Raw genomic sequence first — 18,677 nt, 5'->3', positions numbered from 1 at the left:
CCAAACAAACAATATGTCTATATTATACTCCTATAAATTAAATATCCATTCAATTTTTTTTCTTTTTGTGTATGTATATACATATATGAGTTAAACTGAATTCTCAGAAAAGAAGAGAGGGGAAGGAGAAAAGGCAGAAGGGTCAAGACAGAAAATGAAGAGAAAATATAGCAGCTTGAGAAGGGACTAAATTAAGTTATAAGAAATTAAATTACGAAGTACTTGTAACTATTAAATAATTTCTGAGAAAGAATGGGTGGAAAATAGAAAGAGAGAAACAGGGAGACAGAAGAAAAGAACAGGAGAGAATGGTGGTGAGAAAAAATGGTGAAAGAGTGAGCAAAACAGAGACAGAGAGAGAGTGGCTTTCATTGATCTCTACTGTCAGCAGCAAGCAAGGCCTACCCACAGAATTTGCTTTTAGTCTCCGCCTGTGTGCTGAAAGCATAAATCCCCACCCAATTATCACCCGGATCTTGCTTTCACTCTCCGAGGAGACGCCAACGAGAGAAACAGCTGTTTCAGCCCTTTACAGTGTGATTTACTGAGAAAGGCAGGGCCATAGCAGAATAAAACACGTCATAGCATGGCAGAGAACAAAGGGACAAGGTTCTCAGATTTCAGAAAGTTTGTCTCGTCAGTCTAGCCCCTTCAGATTTTCGAAGCCAAAAACAGACAAACTGTCTCATACCCAATGTGGGAGCAAGCAAATTGCTGTATGTCAACCCAACACAAGTCCTTGGCTAGATGATCCAAGCACACAACGCTGTCTATTGCAATTCAGGTTTAAAAATGCTTGGTATGTCTAACCAAACACTACTGTTTTGATCTGTTTTTGCTAGAGTACAAAATTACACAAGATAAATAACTATTTTTAAATTTAGTCATTGAGCCAACCAGTCACCAAGCGCCAAGAAACTTAAAATAGAAAATTCAATTTAAAATTTTAAAGGTGGTGCACACTTTTGGGGAAAGGAGGAATTGACATTTGATGCTGGTGGACATGAATAAATGCTGGTGGATGGAAAGAGGGGCTGCACGGGGTAGACAAATGTGGGTGACAGTTGGCAGGGAGGAAATCACAAATCTTATTTTTATGATTTTTTATGTTGATAAGCGCCACTGTGTGCTTAACTAGATACAATAAATTACAGTACTAATACTTGAATATCAAGATATGTCACACTGTAGGACAATGTAATAAGTTCAGTTTTTAAGTAAAATTTAAAACACACTCTATATGGGGTTTAGCACTTTTATTTTCTATGTTCTATTCCAAATACTATGGCCAGATATTGATTGACGCTGAATCCCATTTGGTGACTCTACTGTCTGATGAATCTTTCAAAATGACATTTGTAAAATCTAATCCAGAGATGTTTAGCAAATTGAAAGTTCTTGTTAATAAAGAGCTGAGGCTCATGTCCGTTTCTTCAACATTAAGTATTCATGAGAAGCTACAATCACTCAGTAATTAAATAAGCCTAACATCATTTACAGGTCTGATTAATATTTGAAAAACAGTCTATGCCAGGTTTTGTTTGACAGGGCTATTTCTGTCTGTGTCATCAGTTGTGATTAATGTCACTATGTGACAATGGATGATATTCAAAGCTATGCATATACTGGTGGTAGTAGTATGATGCAATAGTGCCTGGGGTTTAAACAGGGGATCTGCAGACCCCTGGGGGTACTAAAAGGTGCTGCAGGGGGAACCTGGTCAGAGCTGATATGCAATGACAATATATACACTCATGCCCACTAAATTAAGCAGGCCCACACTGGCATATTAATGCAAATAGCCTGCTCCTGCAAACAGTGAACCATGTGACTGCAAATCAATTTAAAAAGTAAGCAGACATTGTGAAGCTTTTTAGTTGTTGTTTAACCAAACATTAGTAATGGGCAAGACACATGAGCTAAGTGACTTTGAGTGTGGTATGAGTGCTGGAGCCAGACATGGTGGGATTTTCACACACTACCGTTTCTAGAGTTTGCAGAGAATGGTGTGATATACAAAAAATATCCAGTGCGCTGCAGTTCTGTAGGCAAAAACACCTTGGTAATGAAAGGTCATAGGAGAATGGCTGAACTCGTTCAAGTTAACAGAAAGGCCAGGAATTCTGAAATAAGAGCTGGTCAAAAGAGTGGTGTGCAGAAGGTCATTCCTAAATGCATAACACATGAACCGTGAAGTGGATGGGCTACAGCAGATGACCTCAGAGTTTTCACAGTCAGCTAAGAACAGGAAGAGGAGGCGAAAGTGGCCGCGTGATCCCCAATACTAGATGACTGAAGATGTGACATTCTAGGAAAAACATGTCACCTGGTTTGAGAAATCTATATATTTGCTGAAAGATGGAGAAGGTAGGATCAGAATTTGGCGAAAACAGCAAGAGTCGATGGATCAATCCCGCCTGGTGTGGTGTGATGGTGTGGGGAAAGTTGTTTGGCCCCTTATTTCAAATTGACCACATTTGACTTCCACAGCATGCCTATGCATTGTTGCTGACTACATGGAACCCTTTATGGCCACAGTTGACCCTTTTTCATACAGGATAATGTGCCATGTCACAAAGCATGAATCATCTCAAGCTGGTGCCAGGAACATGACAGTGAGTTCAGTTTACTCCAATGGCCTGCACAGCGCCCCCACACAATAGAGCATGTTTGGGTGAGGTGGGATGAGAGGTTCAAAGCATGAATGTGTGGCTGAAAATTTGCAAGAACTGAGTGATGCTAGCAAGTCAGCAGGGACCAAAATCCCTAAGGAATGTTTCTAGTACCTTGTTGAATCCATGCTTTGAAGAACTCTGCTCTGGAGGCAAAAGGGGGGTCCTACCTGGTACAAGATAGGTGTACCAAATAAAGTGATCACTTATTGTAGATTTGACAATAAAAATTAAAAAAAATAAATAAAAATTATTAACTTATGATGTGTTTGAGACTGGCTGAAGCTTCCTGGATTAGAAAAGTTTGAAAACCTCTGCAATAACGTTATTTAAACATTTAAAATAATTTAAAATCCTGTTGTTTTAGGAGTCTTTAGGAGACAGTATGGGCCTATGACAGTATAATTACTATAAGTATCAGCTTCCAGGGCTGGATTTCATGAACATTTATCCTTATTTACAAGCTAATTGTTACAAACATACAGTGATAAAAATTGGGATTTCTTTGAAACACATTTGTAGTAACAAAAAAGAAACCTAAAAAGTCACGACTGAATCCAGGCTGCGGCTATTATGCTAAGGTTTTTTGAGAAGCCACACGCTATGCGAGGAACCAGACCTCCTCCCAGGTTGTGGGTTTCCGGAGTTGCCATGACTTCTGTTTGCCAAGAATCCAATGGAGGCAATGGTATGGCAGGAATGGAAAGGAACGTTACGTGGCATGGTTCCCTAGGCAACTCGGAAGGCTCCTAATAGTGCAGTGATTCTGGGGCTGTGACCATGAAAACTGAAACGCTTTTTTTCCTGCTGACTACTGTGAAAGAGGATAATAAACTTGCCTCCATCTGTATTTTTACAGCCGACTTTCCAGCGATCCGATGCAGTGCGGTGTTCCTCCGGACCGGCCCTTGTTTTTTTTCCCCCCTTCTCTTCTTCGCGAAGCATTAAATCGTTTACCACATGTATGGAAAGATGGAAAGAGAAGAAAAAAATAAGTAGATTTAGAGACATAGCTTGACCTGCTCCAGAGTTGTTGATTAAAGGGGTTTAAAATGAGCAGTAAAGAGGCTTCATATAAGACTTTTTTTTCTATTTGAAAGATTGACATGATTAATTTGTCTGATTTGGCACATTTAGTCAAACCTGAAAATAAAAGTTGCCTTTGGGTATTGAAGTGTCTCTTTGTGAGAGACATTTCTTGTCATGCCTTTTGTTTTTAATATGTTTTATTGTTTTTGACTAGAAGAGCCAAACTCGTCTGTTCCTCTGCTTGTCACTAACACTAGGCCAATTCCTGGCTTCCATCCTAGCATGTTAACAATTGTTCTTCTATCTGGCTAATGAATTGAAGAACATGTGCTATTTCTTTTGTTTTGTATTTTCTTGTATTTTGTTTCATTCATATATTATAAAATTGTTTACAATATGTAAAAAAAAAACCAACAAATAAAATAAAATAAAATAAAAAACACACTGAACTGAAATGTATTGTCAATTGCGAAAGGTCTGAAAATGGTCAATGGTCCAGCCTTATTCTTTCAAAAATATAGTTCGGTCAAATCAGCAATCACTAAAATATACTTGCTAAACCTTTTCACCAAATAGAAAAGAATACTTTCTTTGCATATTAAGGATAAATTACAAACGAGTTGTTCTAATCATTCTGCGCACAAGAGAGAAAAGTTGAAAGAAAGATGAAGGGGACTTTGTGCCTATATGGACAGCTTTTCTAGACCTTTCATTCAACCTTAATAGTGCTTCATAGTGGAGTAAAAATCAATGATACGTTAAAAATTAGGATACAATACAGAGTCAAATACATGGATAAAATAATAAAAACAGAAAAAGAGGATAAAATCAACAATGATTACATCTTAAACAGGAATGCAATGAATGAAGTTTCTCTTTTTCTGGTAAACATAGTTTTGTTGCATACACAGAAAAGGATGCTTTACCACTTTGTATATAAGTCAGCTTTGGAACACACAAGAGCTTTGCTTCAGCAGATCTCAAAGTTCTGATTGTTAATAAATTAAAAGAAATGGAAATGTATTCAGGTGCTGATCCATTAAGAGCTTTAGATTGAGCTTGTATCTTCAAGTGACACAGAGGTGTGCAATTGCATGTCATATGTATACAAAATGTATCCCATGATCACTTATTATTCTACAAAGAGAGGGCATATACAAAAAAGAGCAGTGGACCAAGGATAGATCCATGTGGGACCCTGTAAGTAATACCTGCCTTTTCAGATGCATAGTCTCCAAGAATGACATAAAATGCTCTTCCTGTTAGATAAGATAAAAACCATTGTAATACTGTTTCAGATAGACCAACCCAGTTTTTCAAACAGTGTAACAAAATTTTGTGCCTTGCTTTGGTATTTGACAGTGTAGGTTTAGATCCCCAGCCACAATAACTCATATCATATTCCAACGACTTTATAGATAGGAATTAAGCTAATTTTGAGAGAAATGCGGGCTATTTTTGGACGATAAACAGTGATAAGTACAGTAGTACAGGAATACCACACATACGTATCATTGCAAATTATTCAAAAGTGGAGAAATCACCAAAAGACACTTGTTTGCAATCATATGTTTATAAATAAATACTTGTAATACTACCAACCCACTTGTGTTGTCTGGATTCGTGTGATAAGGAATAGGGGGGAGGATTGGCTTCTTTGAGACAGACTGCAGTGTCTGAGCCCAGCCAGTTTTCTGTTAGGAGCATGAAATCAAGCTTATGCTGTTCAATAATGTCGTAACAATAAATTCTTGATCTCAGTGATCTTATATTGAAGAGTACAAGTTTTGGGAATATATAGGAAGTAAGAGATGGTGAAAAGTAACTCTTCAGCAGTGGGACTGTTTTTAAATTGCTCAGGTTTACTCCACGGGCTTTTTTCTTTCCTGATCTTTGACTTAAATTACAATTGACAGACTGTATAGAGTGCATGACATGATCATCAACAAATCTGGGAGTAAGCTATCCACAGTTTCAGTTGGGGGACATCTCTATGGTATGACAATATTCTTTGTAAATTATTGCTACAACTGTGTCCGAGTATACTACTATTTGTCTACTATAAATATTGTGTGAGGAGGATTGTCATTAACATACAGTATATTGACCGCAGCTCAGATTGTGGACAGGGGTAAAAAAGTGTGGCAGCATGCACTTTGGTGGACATTTATCCTAGACTACGCTGTTATGAATTGATTAAAGACTTTACAGTGCTAGGACAAAAGTTACAAATATGATTAGGCATTCCATATTTCGAGGAAAAATAAAAATAGGGTATACATATGGACAAAAGACTAACAAACACATCGCAGAACTTATGCTTAGCTATACTATAATGGCTCAGTTTCAATTCATGGACGCTTCAATCCATGTCTGTCACAACAGTGAACATGCTCACTGGGATTGTAACATCTTGTATTATTTTCTGGAAAAAACTGATAATGGCAACAGTGTGAACAGACTCAATATTCTTTGTTTCAAGGCCTGTCCTGTACCAAATGAGTTGACTAATTCTTTGAATGATAATTGCAGATCATTACATCTCCATGTTTTGGCACTGCAGAAAATCAGGCATCTTTTTTGTAAGGGACTATGTGGCCTGCCATCTCACATTGCAGTCTGCCTTCAGCTTTTAACAATGAGCATGAGTGAATGTGTCACCGAAACTCGTGGGTAGGAAACAAAAACAAGTAATGTTTGCATGACTTGTTCAAAGTTGCGCATAAATCACAGCACAGTACAAATAATGGAAACCGCTAAGTCCCCAGCTTGATTTTCATCTTTCGTCAGTTTTTGGTCAGTTTGTCACAAATGTAAAGACTGTTACGACTAAAACGTAGCATTGCTTAGAGTGATGAGGCTGAAATCCAAATGTGGGCCATAGTTCATGTAAATTGAGGAACGATGGACTGTCAGCCAACAGAAAGATGTTTTAAGTTGTTTTTGCACTGGAATTTTCCAAATCCGCACTGAAAATAAACATTTCTGAAAGCAGTTTCATTTAGAAACATTACTTTACAAGGTGTAAGTATAAGGGCATGAATGCATTTTATATAATGCCAATTTTTACAATTGGTGAGAAAAACTGACCATTTGTTAGCCTTTTGATTATATACATCAGTAAATTTATGATGACTAAATATGCTCAAAATCTGCAGGGTTGTGCATTTAATCAAAGTGTCACACACCACAGGGGAGAGCTCTTGTTTCACAGGGGCCTGCAGCCTGGCCACATAATTGCTAACTGCCTGGCAGACTAACCGCTCCATCCAGGACTAGCCCTCTCTCTCACTCTCTCTGCTGGTTGGAAAGTGTGATTGTATGACCACCACTGTCCCTTCACTCATAAAAATTTCAGAGAGTGACTGAAAAGACACATTGTCCAACACCCCTTCGTCCCACCTCCCGCCCAATCCCCAAAAGTATGCCTTGAGCCAGTACAAAAAAAACTGCATACCGGAAAGAATGTGGAGTCTCCCTGAGAACGCAGGAAAGATTGTTGTGCTAAAGCCCTCAACCTTGCTGCTCTTCTTCGAAATGTTCCTCCGTACGTCATCTACGTGGATGCAGTTTCCATACCACCTGATACGGGGCCACAAGAATGGGTCAGACGTCACCATTTCTGTTCCATTTAATAAAAACTTCATTTTCCACAGAGAGAGAGAGCTGAAATCCCCCGTGGTTTTGAAACTGAAATACAAAACTGGCTGTATCGTACTTTTACACATCAAAGTAGACATATTAGAGGAAGTAGCTGGACTTTTTTTTAAAAGGTAAAATCACACACTACCAAATCTCAGATTTGGTCATATACATGTTTACAAATCTTTGCAGTTGTATGCTTCTGTATTTATAGCCCATCTACTAAAGAAAGATAACTTTCTACTATGGCAGCAATAGGGAGCAATGTTTTGAGAACTGGGTTCCTAACAAGAAGGTTACCAGTTAGAATTCCAGATAGGGCACTGCTGTTAATCTCTGAGAAGGACACTTTTTTTTCTATTTGAACAGGTAATATGTACTGTATAAATACAATTTCATATTTTCAACCTGTTAACAAGTTTCAGATGTCTCTTGTTTGGTAGCATCTACTGAAATTCATGTTCATATGGAAGGGCAAGCATATTGTTAATATTCCTTAGGCAATGAACTCATTATTTCATCCACCTATGCACTTATGGTTTGCCCTCATTGTAATTAACAGAAGGCCAGTTTGGTCAGAAGCCGGGTAATTTAAATCAGGTGTCTGATTACAGGCAAAGATCACTAGGTTAGCTGAATACAATCTATATCAACACATAAACATGTGTCAATTTATTTGTAATCGGAGTATAGACAAGTAGAGTCTTGAAATGAGGATTTGTATTGTTTTAATTTTATTTCCTGGCAGAAAGGTCTAGCTTACCTCTAATTTACTATGTTAAGTATTGCGTTAAGCCACTCATTGGAAGCTGATCCATATTATACAATAAATCTGCATGTCAATAGCTGAAAATATTCAACATCCCATTACTTTTCATAATGTGCTCAAAAGGACATCAATACCATCATTTATTTTGTTGCTTAATAGTGACCTCTGTTGGTAAAATAATATCCAGCAACTTAAAGGACCAATACAAGTTTTGTGCCAAGTGGCCTAAAGCTCCCACCTTTGGCAGTGTATTCTGTATTACGATGAGCAGGATTTAATATGGACATTAAAGATATAGCACAAGCAGTCAAATTCAAGGCCTGTAGGATAGATTGTTCACTTCAATCTGCCCACCAAACATGTACAGCCTTTATTGCTGCTATCTGAATAATTTGTGTCTCTGATCTCATGTCTCATGTCTTAGCCAGAGAACATCTATTTAGACAGCATGGTTGAATTGCAGTGTGGAAAGCCCCAGACCACAGAACTGCATTACAACTGGAACAACTAATCCTTATTTAACAGACTTAGATATATGTTCCAATTGTAATCCAGTTCTGAGGTTTAAAACTGAGGTTTAAACTGCAGCTAAACATGTAGCAATTGACCCTATAACATCTTGATTTGAGTTATTTTACATGGTCTGTTTCCCATCTTAAGCATCATTTCATGATGGTGGTATTGGTTACAAGTTTTTTATTTTTTTTCTAAACAAGGGATTCAATTGCTATTAAACTGAAATTGATAAAACTATGGTTACTAAGCTTATGTACAATAAAATGTGTTGTGGTCAAACATTATTATTATTATTATTATTATTATTATTATTATTATTATTATTATTATTATTATTATTATTACTACAGTATACTACATAAAATTGTTTTAATAATGGTTTTACCAGTTTTATAAAGTACTGTGTTAAGTGAAATGAAATAATACTGTTGTATCTATTTGTATTTTGGTACCATTCAAGAGGGAAAAAAAACTGTATTTGAAGAAACCATGGAATCATATTTTGTCAATTGTATTTTTCTTATTTTATTGTCTCACCATTAAACAGACCCATATGGGAAGCATTCATCTCAGCACCTTTGAAGTGGAATTTAGGCAAATATTTCAAATGCCCTGCTCATGAGAGCTTCAGACTTTCTTTGAATTGGATGCATATGCCCTTAGTGTCCTCTGTTCCACCTTTTTTTTTTTTGATTTGTGCCCTTTGGAATGGGGGGTAGGCCAAAAGACTGAACCCAAAAATACCCAGGGCTGTCCAACCCCCTACTACTGCTGCCCACGCAACAGCAAGTATCCTCAAAGCTAAGCACACCTGCACTGTTGAAAAAAAAATCTAACAGACGCAAGATTACATTTCTGTACTCGAAGGACCCAAGATTATATTTATGCTTATGTACTTATCATTTGATTATCTGTTGAATATCTCCTAACCATACGTTTTATTAAAGTCACATTAAAAGTGTGGTCCATTTGCGGTGAAATACAGGGAAAACAAGGCATTCAATTTTTAGCGATCAGAGAAGGATGAGCACAGTCAATTAAAAAATGCCTTGAATTATGTTCAGTGCCTGATACCAAAACTGTACTTCATATTTCATAATTAAGGACAAGGACACGCATAACCTAACTGGGAAACTTGATGTATTGCTTTGTTATTTCCTCCCTCAAGCAAAGTGTTTCTTCATGAAAATTTAGTTACGCAAATGGCGAGCATCGTTGCGCTGAATGGCCTGTTCTTGTCACTGTTATGTTATGTTATGTTATGTTATGAAAATATGATTAGATTCAAACAGAACTTTGTCTTGATGCAGTGGTTCCTGAGCAGAATGTGGGTGGTGTTCTTTCACGCCATATTATTGGTCAAAAATATTTGATCTTATATGCTTTCAAACAAGTCCCATTCCTTTGGGACCAAGAATGTCGTTTTGGTTCATTTCAATAGGCTACCCTGCTCACTCCACTGGCTACCAGTCACCGCCAGGATCAGGTTCAAAATCCTGAACCTTGCCTACACTGTAGCCAACAGAACTGCACTATATGCAGTATACCATTTGCAAGCAGACAAACGTGAAACAACGTCAAATTGTGTGAAGCCCCTGATCCACCCGCATTCTGAGAGGTATGTAGTTTGGATTGAACTAAGGTGATTTAATGAAACAAGTTAGCCAAGTCAACTAACGTTGGCAACCGACAACCGACAACATAGACTCCGTTCATTCATTCTCCCATATTGCTATACATTGTCACCAGTCAGATCGCTAGCAAGCATTTTCACTATAGTAAGGGTAAACGAAATAACACCATGTGTGTTTCTTTCAAGGGCGTTTTCGTTTAATTGTTATAAAATGATTATAATTAATTAATTAATGCGAGGCTACAATACACAATTATAGAGGGGCAGGGAACGTAAAATTTATAATGAATAGAATAGGTCGGGTCATCTAGAACGACATGCTATGGCGATTATATTAAGGATCCGTACTTTCGGGTAGCAATGACAGACTTTATTGACTCCAGGATAATGAAAGTCAATTTTCCAGCAGCGGTTGACGGGCGTAAAACTGGTGGGGTCTTTCTCTTAAACTGAGTCATTTTCTTTGATTATCAAAAAAGCGAATAATGTATAAAATAGCCTACTCAGTACCATATAACCAGCTCTCTTCAATTGGGCCATTTAGCGACTAATACAATTATTTTTACCTGCATTGAAAAATGATGGACATTATCAACATTATGTGACCACGTCTTTCTCCATACCCACACTCAGCTGGTAAAGATCTGCAATGTGCAAATCATGAAGTGAATATTTTGTTATTGCTGGTTAGCTGAAACCTGAGGCTGTAGTTAACAGAATGGTGTAGCTTGATCGTTAAGTGCACTTAGTGATTAAAACGGATTTTAAAAAATGGAATTTATCAGTTAATCTCCCTAACACGATGTGAAGAAACTGCGCGTTACTTGTCAATTGAATAGTCAAGTCGTTGGCACGCTTGTTTATCAAAGGTAATGCATAAAAAGAGGATGATACCCATGATAAGTTTAAAGGAAGGTTTTGGGCCTCACCTCGGCTCACTAACAGTCCCTGCCATTATCCATCCTTCATGTCTGTATTACATCATGCAGCATTTTTTTTAGCACTGTCATCTCGCGGTGTCTCCAAAATATCCCCATATTGAATGTGTACTGCTTCGAATATAATGAAATAAACTCAAGTGTGGGCCAGTACTTATGGATTCTATATCTGCGCTACAGGTGTCTAATAAAACTAGATTTGACACTTTTATCACGTAATGATGGATTTTGTGAATGAACTGTAAAACAATTCCAACTGATTTAGCTTCATCTGAGCATGCTCCACAATTTCTCAAGTGTGCTATTTATCTATGCATGTATTGTGAGAAAACAGAAAACAGTGACCTGTAAAAACATACCCAGTAAGTTTTATGGAAAGTCCTTGATAATCCACACTATTCGTGGATTTCAAGTCTTCACAGAGGATGGCTAAATTTGAATTTGCTTTTTAAAGTTTAATTGATTTTTGATCAAGGACAGATGTGTAAGTTATTTAGTTGCAATGAGAATATTTGAATTATTCTACGTCTGGCCTGTCTAAAATGAAACGTGTCACCTACCTTGCTTTTACCCCATGGTCTCCTAGGGAAAAAATGTTATTAAAAGTGGACAATGCCTGTTTTCCTTTTCTGATTTCCCAGGAGTGGCAATGCCTTAAGAAAAGGGACTAATTGTAGTTTAGACTACATTGTTTGAAGAATTATGAGTGTAAGTTGAATATTGCTGAAGACAAAGGTTATGCTTTCAGTAAAAGTGTGAGTCACTGGAGAAGAAAGCACTTTGCCTGGCAATACAAACATGCTGCATTGACCTTCTCAATGATCAGTGTTCTTTGCCAGATAAACATCTATATATATATATATATATATATATATATATATATATATGCCCATATGTAGTCTATGAGTAAAAGACTCAAAAAAAGTTTTTTTTTTTTTAAAAAACACGCCACATGAGTTATTTAAAGCACTGTGAGGCAATCCCAGGTGTGCACACTGCTTGTGGAAAGGGGAAAGGCCAATATTGTGTAATGAATAAACAGAAAGTGGCGTTATCTTGCAGATTTTTTTATTTGATCTCTCAAAAAACTGCACATTTTCTTACGTCTTTATTTTTGTTGGAAAACCACATTTTGTAGTCAATTGAATACTGCCATTATTTGTCTGTGTGCAAGACAGTGTTTTAAAAAGGTCACTCAAGACCACACATTTCATTTGTAGTTGCAATTTAATCATAATTCTGTTTTGCTAATTATTCTGTATTTAAATTTTGTATTTAAAATCAAAACAATCGGTTGGTAGAGATACAGATTGGAGAACAATCAAGTAACCCATTTTAAGGCTGATTTATAAATATTTTGTACTATATCCATTAAAATCCTGGTTTTATATTTCTTACCAAACAACCCCAGTTGCCTTTTGATTTCAGATTTCGTAGACTGATCAAGCAAAGGTTTTTCTCTTAGAAAAACTACATTCCTTAAAAGCCTGTTTGGTGCCATTGGTATAATAATTGCTCTGAGGACAAATTTAGGTACGGGAATATAAAACAAAAGAGTGCTGATTCAAAACTAACCAACAGTTTTATAATATGGTTTACATAGCTTTGATCATGCCATGTATGACATTTACCAGTTAACTCAACATATATTTTAACATCGTCATTTTTATTTTAAATAAAGTAATGTATGTATTTTTGTTACATAATGATTTTCCAAGCAGCCATGTCTGTGCCATTCACTTGTTTACATAAACTGTTCAGCATGACTTTTAGGAACATTTTCCCAAGACGGCACTTGGACACTGTGGCCATACAGGAGGTTGTAGTAAGTGGCATTTCAATTTTCCTGTCATTACACAGATCTGTTGTGGAAGGCACAAAACTACTGCTCTGCTTTACTTGGCAACAATATATTGTACACAATTCCTTAAAAAAAACATTTGTGCTGGAATATTAAAGGACTGAATATGGTAATCTGATAAAGTATCCACAGCAATATGCATCCATTAGGTTGTTAACCATTATGACAAACTTTAATGGATATACAGATGTATACACAGCTTGAATTAGTGATATGAGCTTCACAAACTTACTCTGGGTATTTTGTATACTATATATATCCTGTTTAAATAAACAGGTCAGCCTTGATTTGTGAATGTGTAACCAGCCTTCTGATGAGAAACAAACAACACTTTGCACCTGTTAGCTAATCACTTTCCTTACTTCTGATTCAGATACAGTTATACAATAAAAAAACAGTTGACAAATTTCATTGGACAGTGTGAATGTATTACCGTGTGTATATATACAGTTGCTGAAACTCTGGGTGATGTGTCTTCCCTTCACCAGGTGAAAATGGGGATTTTCATATTGGCGTTAGTCCTTGGTGTGAGTCTTGCTCAACATGACCCTCATATGAAACATGGAAGGACGTCCATAGTTCACTTATTTGAGTGGCGCTGGGCTGACATAGCGGATGAATGTGAGCGGTACTTAGCACCCAATGGCTTTGCTGGAGTTCAGGTAAGTACAATCACAAAGACCCATTAAGCTAACCGTGTATAATGTCCAAAAGAACTGGCCTGCTAATCTACAAGCGTGCACATTTCAGTATGCTGTCAATAATATCTAGCACTAGGCTTTATTCTCAGCAACGCAATGTGTGTATATATACACATCTAACTCATAAGATTGTTGGAAATGGTTGACTGCATTGTGAAAGGCATTGAAAGTAACAGTTCACTCAAAATGTCATGGCAAGCAAAACCTATTGCAGTTAGTTTGAACGAGACAGCATGATTAAATAAGGTCTTATAAACCTCCTTGACCAAGGAAAGGTCCCTACTTTATAGAATAGCAATGTAGAGCTTAACCTTTGTTTACACAGTTCAAACTACAATACCCATTATCTGTCTACTATTAATGCTACTACCGTATGCATTTTACTCAATCCAGTGCATTCTCTAGAACTTTATTAATGGAATGCAATGAAATGAAGTGGTAAAAAAATGTTGTCCATTTAAAAAATAAAATCAAATAATACATATATACATCCAACTAACATTCTAAACTACAGCTATTTTAAACCACAGACTCACCAATTTTTGCCACAGGTACTTCACAAACTGAAGAGACAACCATTGATCTAAAAAGTGTTCTTGACGGGGTCTAATCATCTACAGGAGCATGTAATTTTGCTTGTTTGACCATAAGAAGGGTGTCTTGACTCTGGTGTTGTTGATTATGGTGATGTTTCTGTTGTTGCTAGACCACAGTGCCTTTGATTGATGGACATATCTGTTCTGTCAGATTTCCCCTCCCAGTGAGAGCATTGTTCTCCAAAATCCCTGGAGGCCCTGGTATGAGAGATACCAGCCAATCAGCTACAACTTGTGCTCTCGATCAGGAACTGAGAAAGAACTGAGAGATATGGTCACCAGATGCAATAACGTTGGGGTAAAACATTATATTTTCTGTGATTGAATGCAGCATACACTTCTGCAGCAGAAAGTCCAGAAATGAGACATGTACTGCAGTAACCAAAGGAGACAGAAAATTAGGTAGAAGTAATTAGATGTAATTAGTGAGCATGCAACTTTCAAACAGGTATTTCTTATCAAATTCACACAAGAATAATGAATTTCCCTACAAACGCCTATTTGTTTTGTAGATATATTTTTCTCCAAGCTTTTATATTTATATACATACACTTACTTGCTAGTCCTGATTCACAGTGTTATCATACGCATGGCAACAACTTTTACATTAAAAAATGTCAACTGTATTTACATTCATTTTTTGTTCACTCCTTCATATCATGCATGTGCCGAGGTAACATGCAGTGGTCTGTGTGCTTCTACCTACCGAATGCCATGTTCATTAGTGTGGCACATAATGATGACACGTTCCTCCAGGTGAATATCTACGTCGATGCAGTTATCAACCACATGTGTGGAGCGGGTGGGGGAGAAGGTAAGCATTCGTCCTGTGGTTCATACTTTAATTCCCACAAGAAGGACTTCCCCGCCGTGCCCTACTCCTCCTGGGACTTCAACGATGGCAAATGCAAGACCAACAGCGGTGAAATCGAGAACTACCATGACATATTCCAGGTATAATTATAAAGAATAACTTCATATTTGATTGAATTAACCTATTCTCTGTGTAGACTTGTTATTTTGAACATTTGACACATTTGTACTTTTATGAAATTTCAGGGATTATGGTAGAACATACAGTACTTATTGTACATACGTATTGTTTAGTAGCATGTATTCAAAGTGGCGGCACTCCCAGGGTTCTGTCTGGGTGATGGGATACCTGCATGTGTTCTGACAAAGGGGCCAGGTACGGGCATTGTTCTTTAAGCTCACTCTTGGTTTTGTTGAGAGACATTGCCCTCTAGTGCCAGCGCGGATGGCTCCAGTATAGGTCTTTCTGCCACTCGTTTCAGTGTAAGTCAGTGGTACCGATGCGGTCAAAATGCAAAGTTAAAAAAAATTCCCACAAGAACATGTAGTTGCAACACATTTTTTCTTTGTCTAATATCTCTCCAGTTTCTTAAGTTATTGTTATATTTGGACAATATTTTAATATTTTGTGGGCCAATCAGAGACAGGTTGGGGCGCTTCCTAGTCACTGTGTGTAACTTTGGGCGGGGGGCGGCAGGAATTTATGACCATATACATGTAAGTGTCCCTGTTTTTTGCCCTACTGTGTAGCTTCAGGCTCTATGTGGCGATACAAAAACTACACTTCCCTGGCTTCCCTGGGTTCAAAATGCTTTTTGCAAGCCCAGGGAATGTCAATAGGTGACATCAGTCACTTTGTCCATATTTATTTACAGCCTATGGTTCTGACAGGTGCGGGACTGCCGGCTGGTGAGCCTCTTGGACTTGAACGTGCAGAAGGACTATGTCCGTGACAAGGTGGCGGAGTACATGAACACACTAATTGACATGGGCGTGGCCGGATTTAGGGTAGACGCCTGCAAGCATATGTGGCCTGGAGACCTGCAGGCTGTGTCCAGTCGCCTCCACAACCTCAACACCAGCTGGTTCCCCAGCAACTCCAAGCCTTTCATCTACCAAGAGGTGTGCTTACTAGCATTCACATAGTAAGGACATCAGGCATAAGGGTATGTTGACCCTGTGGATGGAGCGTTAATTTAGCCTTTGTGTTTTCCTCATTCTAGGTGATTGACCTTGGTGGAGAACCCATTACGGCAAGTGAGTATACTGGAATTGGTCGGGTCACAGAGTTCAAGTATAGTGCCAAACTGGGAACTGTCATCCGGAAATGGAATGGTGAAAAGATGGCCTATCTGAGGTAAGATATCTGAGGTTTTAGTATATAGGCCCTATAAAGCAATGTCTGAAAAATGAATGTGTAGATCTGTTAACAATGATGGCAATAAATGAAACCTTAGAAACCAGTTAAGATAAATTTGTATTTGTAGATTGAACAGGAGGCAGTTACTGAATCTGGATATGATTGTATGTCTTTGTGTGTATGTGTGTGGGCATATGTTTATGTGCATATATGCATTTGTGTGTTCCTGTATGTGTGTGCTTGTGCATATGTGTTCCTAACTGGGAAAACTGCCCTGGGTCTGTTCCAGAACCTGGGGTGAAGGATGGGGATTCATGACCTCGGACAATGCCTTGGTGTTCGTGGACAATCACGACAACCAGAGGGGCCATGGAGCCGGGGGTAGCTCAGTTATCACCTTCTGGGACCCCAGGTAACCTTTGTTACCTCAGTACCACTCTAGGCGTAGGGACCATAGGAAAGAGTTCCCTTCACTGTTGTGTCTAATTTTTGTTATTCTTGTTGCTCAGAATTTACAAAATGGCTACAGGTTTTATGCTGGCCCATCCATATGGAGTAACCAGGGTGATGTCGAGCTTTCGATGGAATCGTCATATCGTGGATGGAAAGGTGATTTCACATGCTGCAACCTCCGTTAGCAATTAACACATTCAGTGCTATTCCCATGCTGACATTTACATTTACACTGTTTGCTGCACTGTTCAGGACCAGAATGACTGGATGGGTCCGCCAAGCTACCCAGACGGTTCTACCAAGCCTGTCCTCATCAACCCGGACACCACCTGCGGGGACAACTGGGTGTGCGAGCACAGGTGGCGCCAGATCAGGTGAGCATGTTGTCCGACAACTATTGGTTACATTTGCGAAAATGGAACCTTTAATGTAGAACTCATACAAAATTAGGTGAACTCTGTCCTTTCCTTATGCAGGAACATGGTCATTTTCCGTAATGTTGTCAACAACCAGCCAATCTCACACTGGTGGGATAACGGGAGCAACCAGGTTGCTTTTGGCCGTGGAAACCGTGGGTTCATTGTCTTCAATAATGATGACCGGTAAGGATAATTCAGATTAAACTCTCTGTGTATTCTGAAGAGATATTCTAAAAAGAATCAAAACACCAAAAATAATAAACCTCATAAAAAATATTACATAAAAAGTCAAATATTTGGAACCTTGTGAAGCAAAACTGAATACATTATCATTATAAATATGTATCATTATGTGTATGAATATTGTAATATTGTTTTTATATAATAGTATACACTATATATTATATAATGTACATATTTGAGCAAATATTAACAATTATTTCTCAAACTTGAATGTGCTTTTTCATCTGTTCCAATGTTTTCAAAAAATATCCCCTCTGTCACCCATTGTCATAATTGACCTTGACACTGACAAGTGTTACATGTTCCCAAGCCACACAAACTATGACATGATCTCTCTGACCGACAGGCACCTTGACATGACTCTGAACACCAGTCTGCCCGGTGGGACATACTGTGACATCATCTCTGGTCAGAAGGAGGGCAGCCGTTGCAGTGGCAAGCAGGTGACCGTGGACAGCGATGGGCGTGCTCACTTTAGAATTAGCAACATGGATGAGGACCCGTTCATTGCCATACACGTGGACTCCAAATTGTAAACAAATCAGCAATCTCATTAAAAAAATGAAACCTTAAATGCCTGATTTTTTCATTTCAGCCTTTTTACTCCTTACCCTAAGCTACAGTGAAGATTTTTTGCCTACAAGCGTGAATGGGAATGAATGGAGTTCATGCAATTGGTTTGTGAATTAGGGCAATGATTGACTGGAAGGGGAAAAGGGGTAGATTGGGGGAGAGTGGGATTTCCTTGTTAATTTGTCTGATTATGTGGGGAAGTAGTGGGGAGTGGGAGGAGGTTCCTGATGTCACTGCACAATTTATCCTGGCCTGTGCTAATCATTCAGAAAGGCGGTATAGGAATTTGGGTTTTTAATTTTGATGAATGGATGTCGATACAGTGGGAACGATCATGGCACACGCAACAGTGTACTTGAGCCTGGCCAGAAGGGGAAAGGGACATTGTTGGGACCTGGGGGGAGGCACAACAGTGTGTGAGTTCAGCTGCATTACGTGCGTGTGCCGCAGGGGTGTAGC

General features: G+C 38.3%; 1 protein-coding gene and 1 long non-coding RNA gene across 4 annotated transcripts; one reads left to right on the top strand and one right to left on the bottom strand.

Annotated features, from left to right (window-relative positions):
- Positions 1-2,896: 2,896 nt before the first annotated feature.
- LOC118228780 lies at positions 2,897-12,029 on the bottom strand. Its single transcript, XR_004765535.1, has 3 exons — positions 11,760-12,029; positions 7,159-7,283; positions 2,897-3,604 (listed from the first exon to the last, which is right to left on the bottom strand). It is a non-coding gene; the product is annotated as an uncharacterized LOC118228780 (long non-coding RNA).
- amy2a (amylase alpha 2A) lies at positions 10,028-18,219 on the top strand. 3 transcript variants are annotated; one of them, XM_035420193.1, is made up of 12 exons: positions 10,028-10,246; positions 12,973-13,024; positions 13,549-13,722; positions 14,509-14,655; positions 15,114-15,311; positions 16,062-16,292; positions 16,394-16,527; positions 16,820-16,942; positions 17,040-17,139; positions 17,236-17,357; positions 17,460-17,585; positions 17,992-18,219. In XM_035420193.1, exons 3-12 carry the CDS (start codon positions 13,555-13,557, stop codon positions 18,179-18,181), a joined length of 1,539 nt encoding a protein of 512 aa, XP_035276084.1. In that variant the 5' UTR covers positions 10,028-10,246; positions 12,973-13,024; positions 13,549-13,554; the 3' UTR covers positions 18,182-18,219. The 3 variants fall into 3 exon arrangements, with proteins under 3 accessions (XP_035276084.1, XP_035276082.1, XP_035276083.1); XM_035420191.1 differs by having other exon boundaries at positions 12,961-13,024; XM_035420192.1 differs by lacking the exon at positions 10,028-10,246 and adding an exon at positions 12,711-12,732 and having other exon boundaries at positions 12,961-13,024.
- Positions 18,220-18,677: the final 458 nt, after the last annotated feature.

The sequence above is a fragment of the Anguilla anguilla genome, chromosome 6 (assembly GCF_013347855.1).
Source record: "Anguilla anguilla isolate fAngAng1 chromosome 6, fAngAng1.pri, whole genome shotgun sequence".
Classification (NCBI taxonomy): Eukaryota; Metazoa; Chordata; class Actinopteri; order Anguilliformes; family Anguillidae; genus Anguilla; species Anguilla anguilla.
The sequence above is the reverse complement of the archived record's forward strand: the minus strand, read 5'-3'. Positions and strand labels throughout refer to the sequence as shown.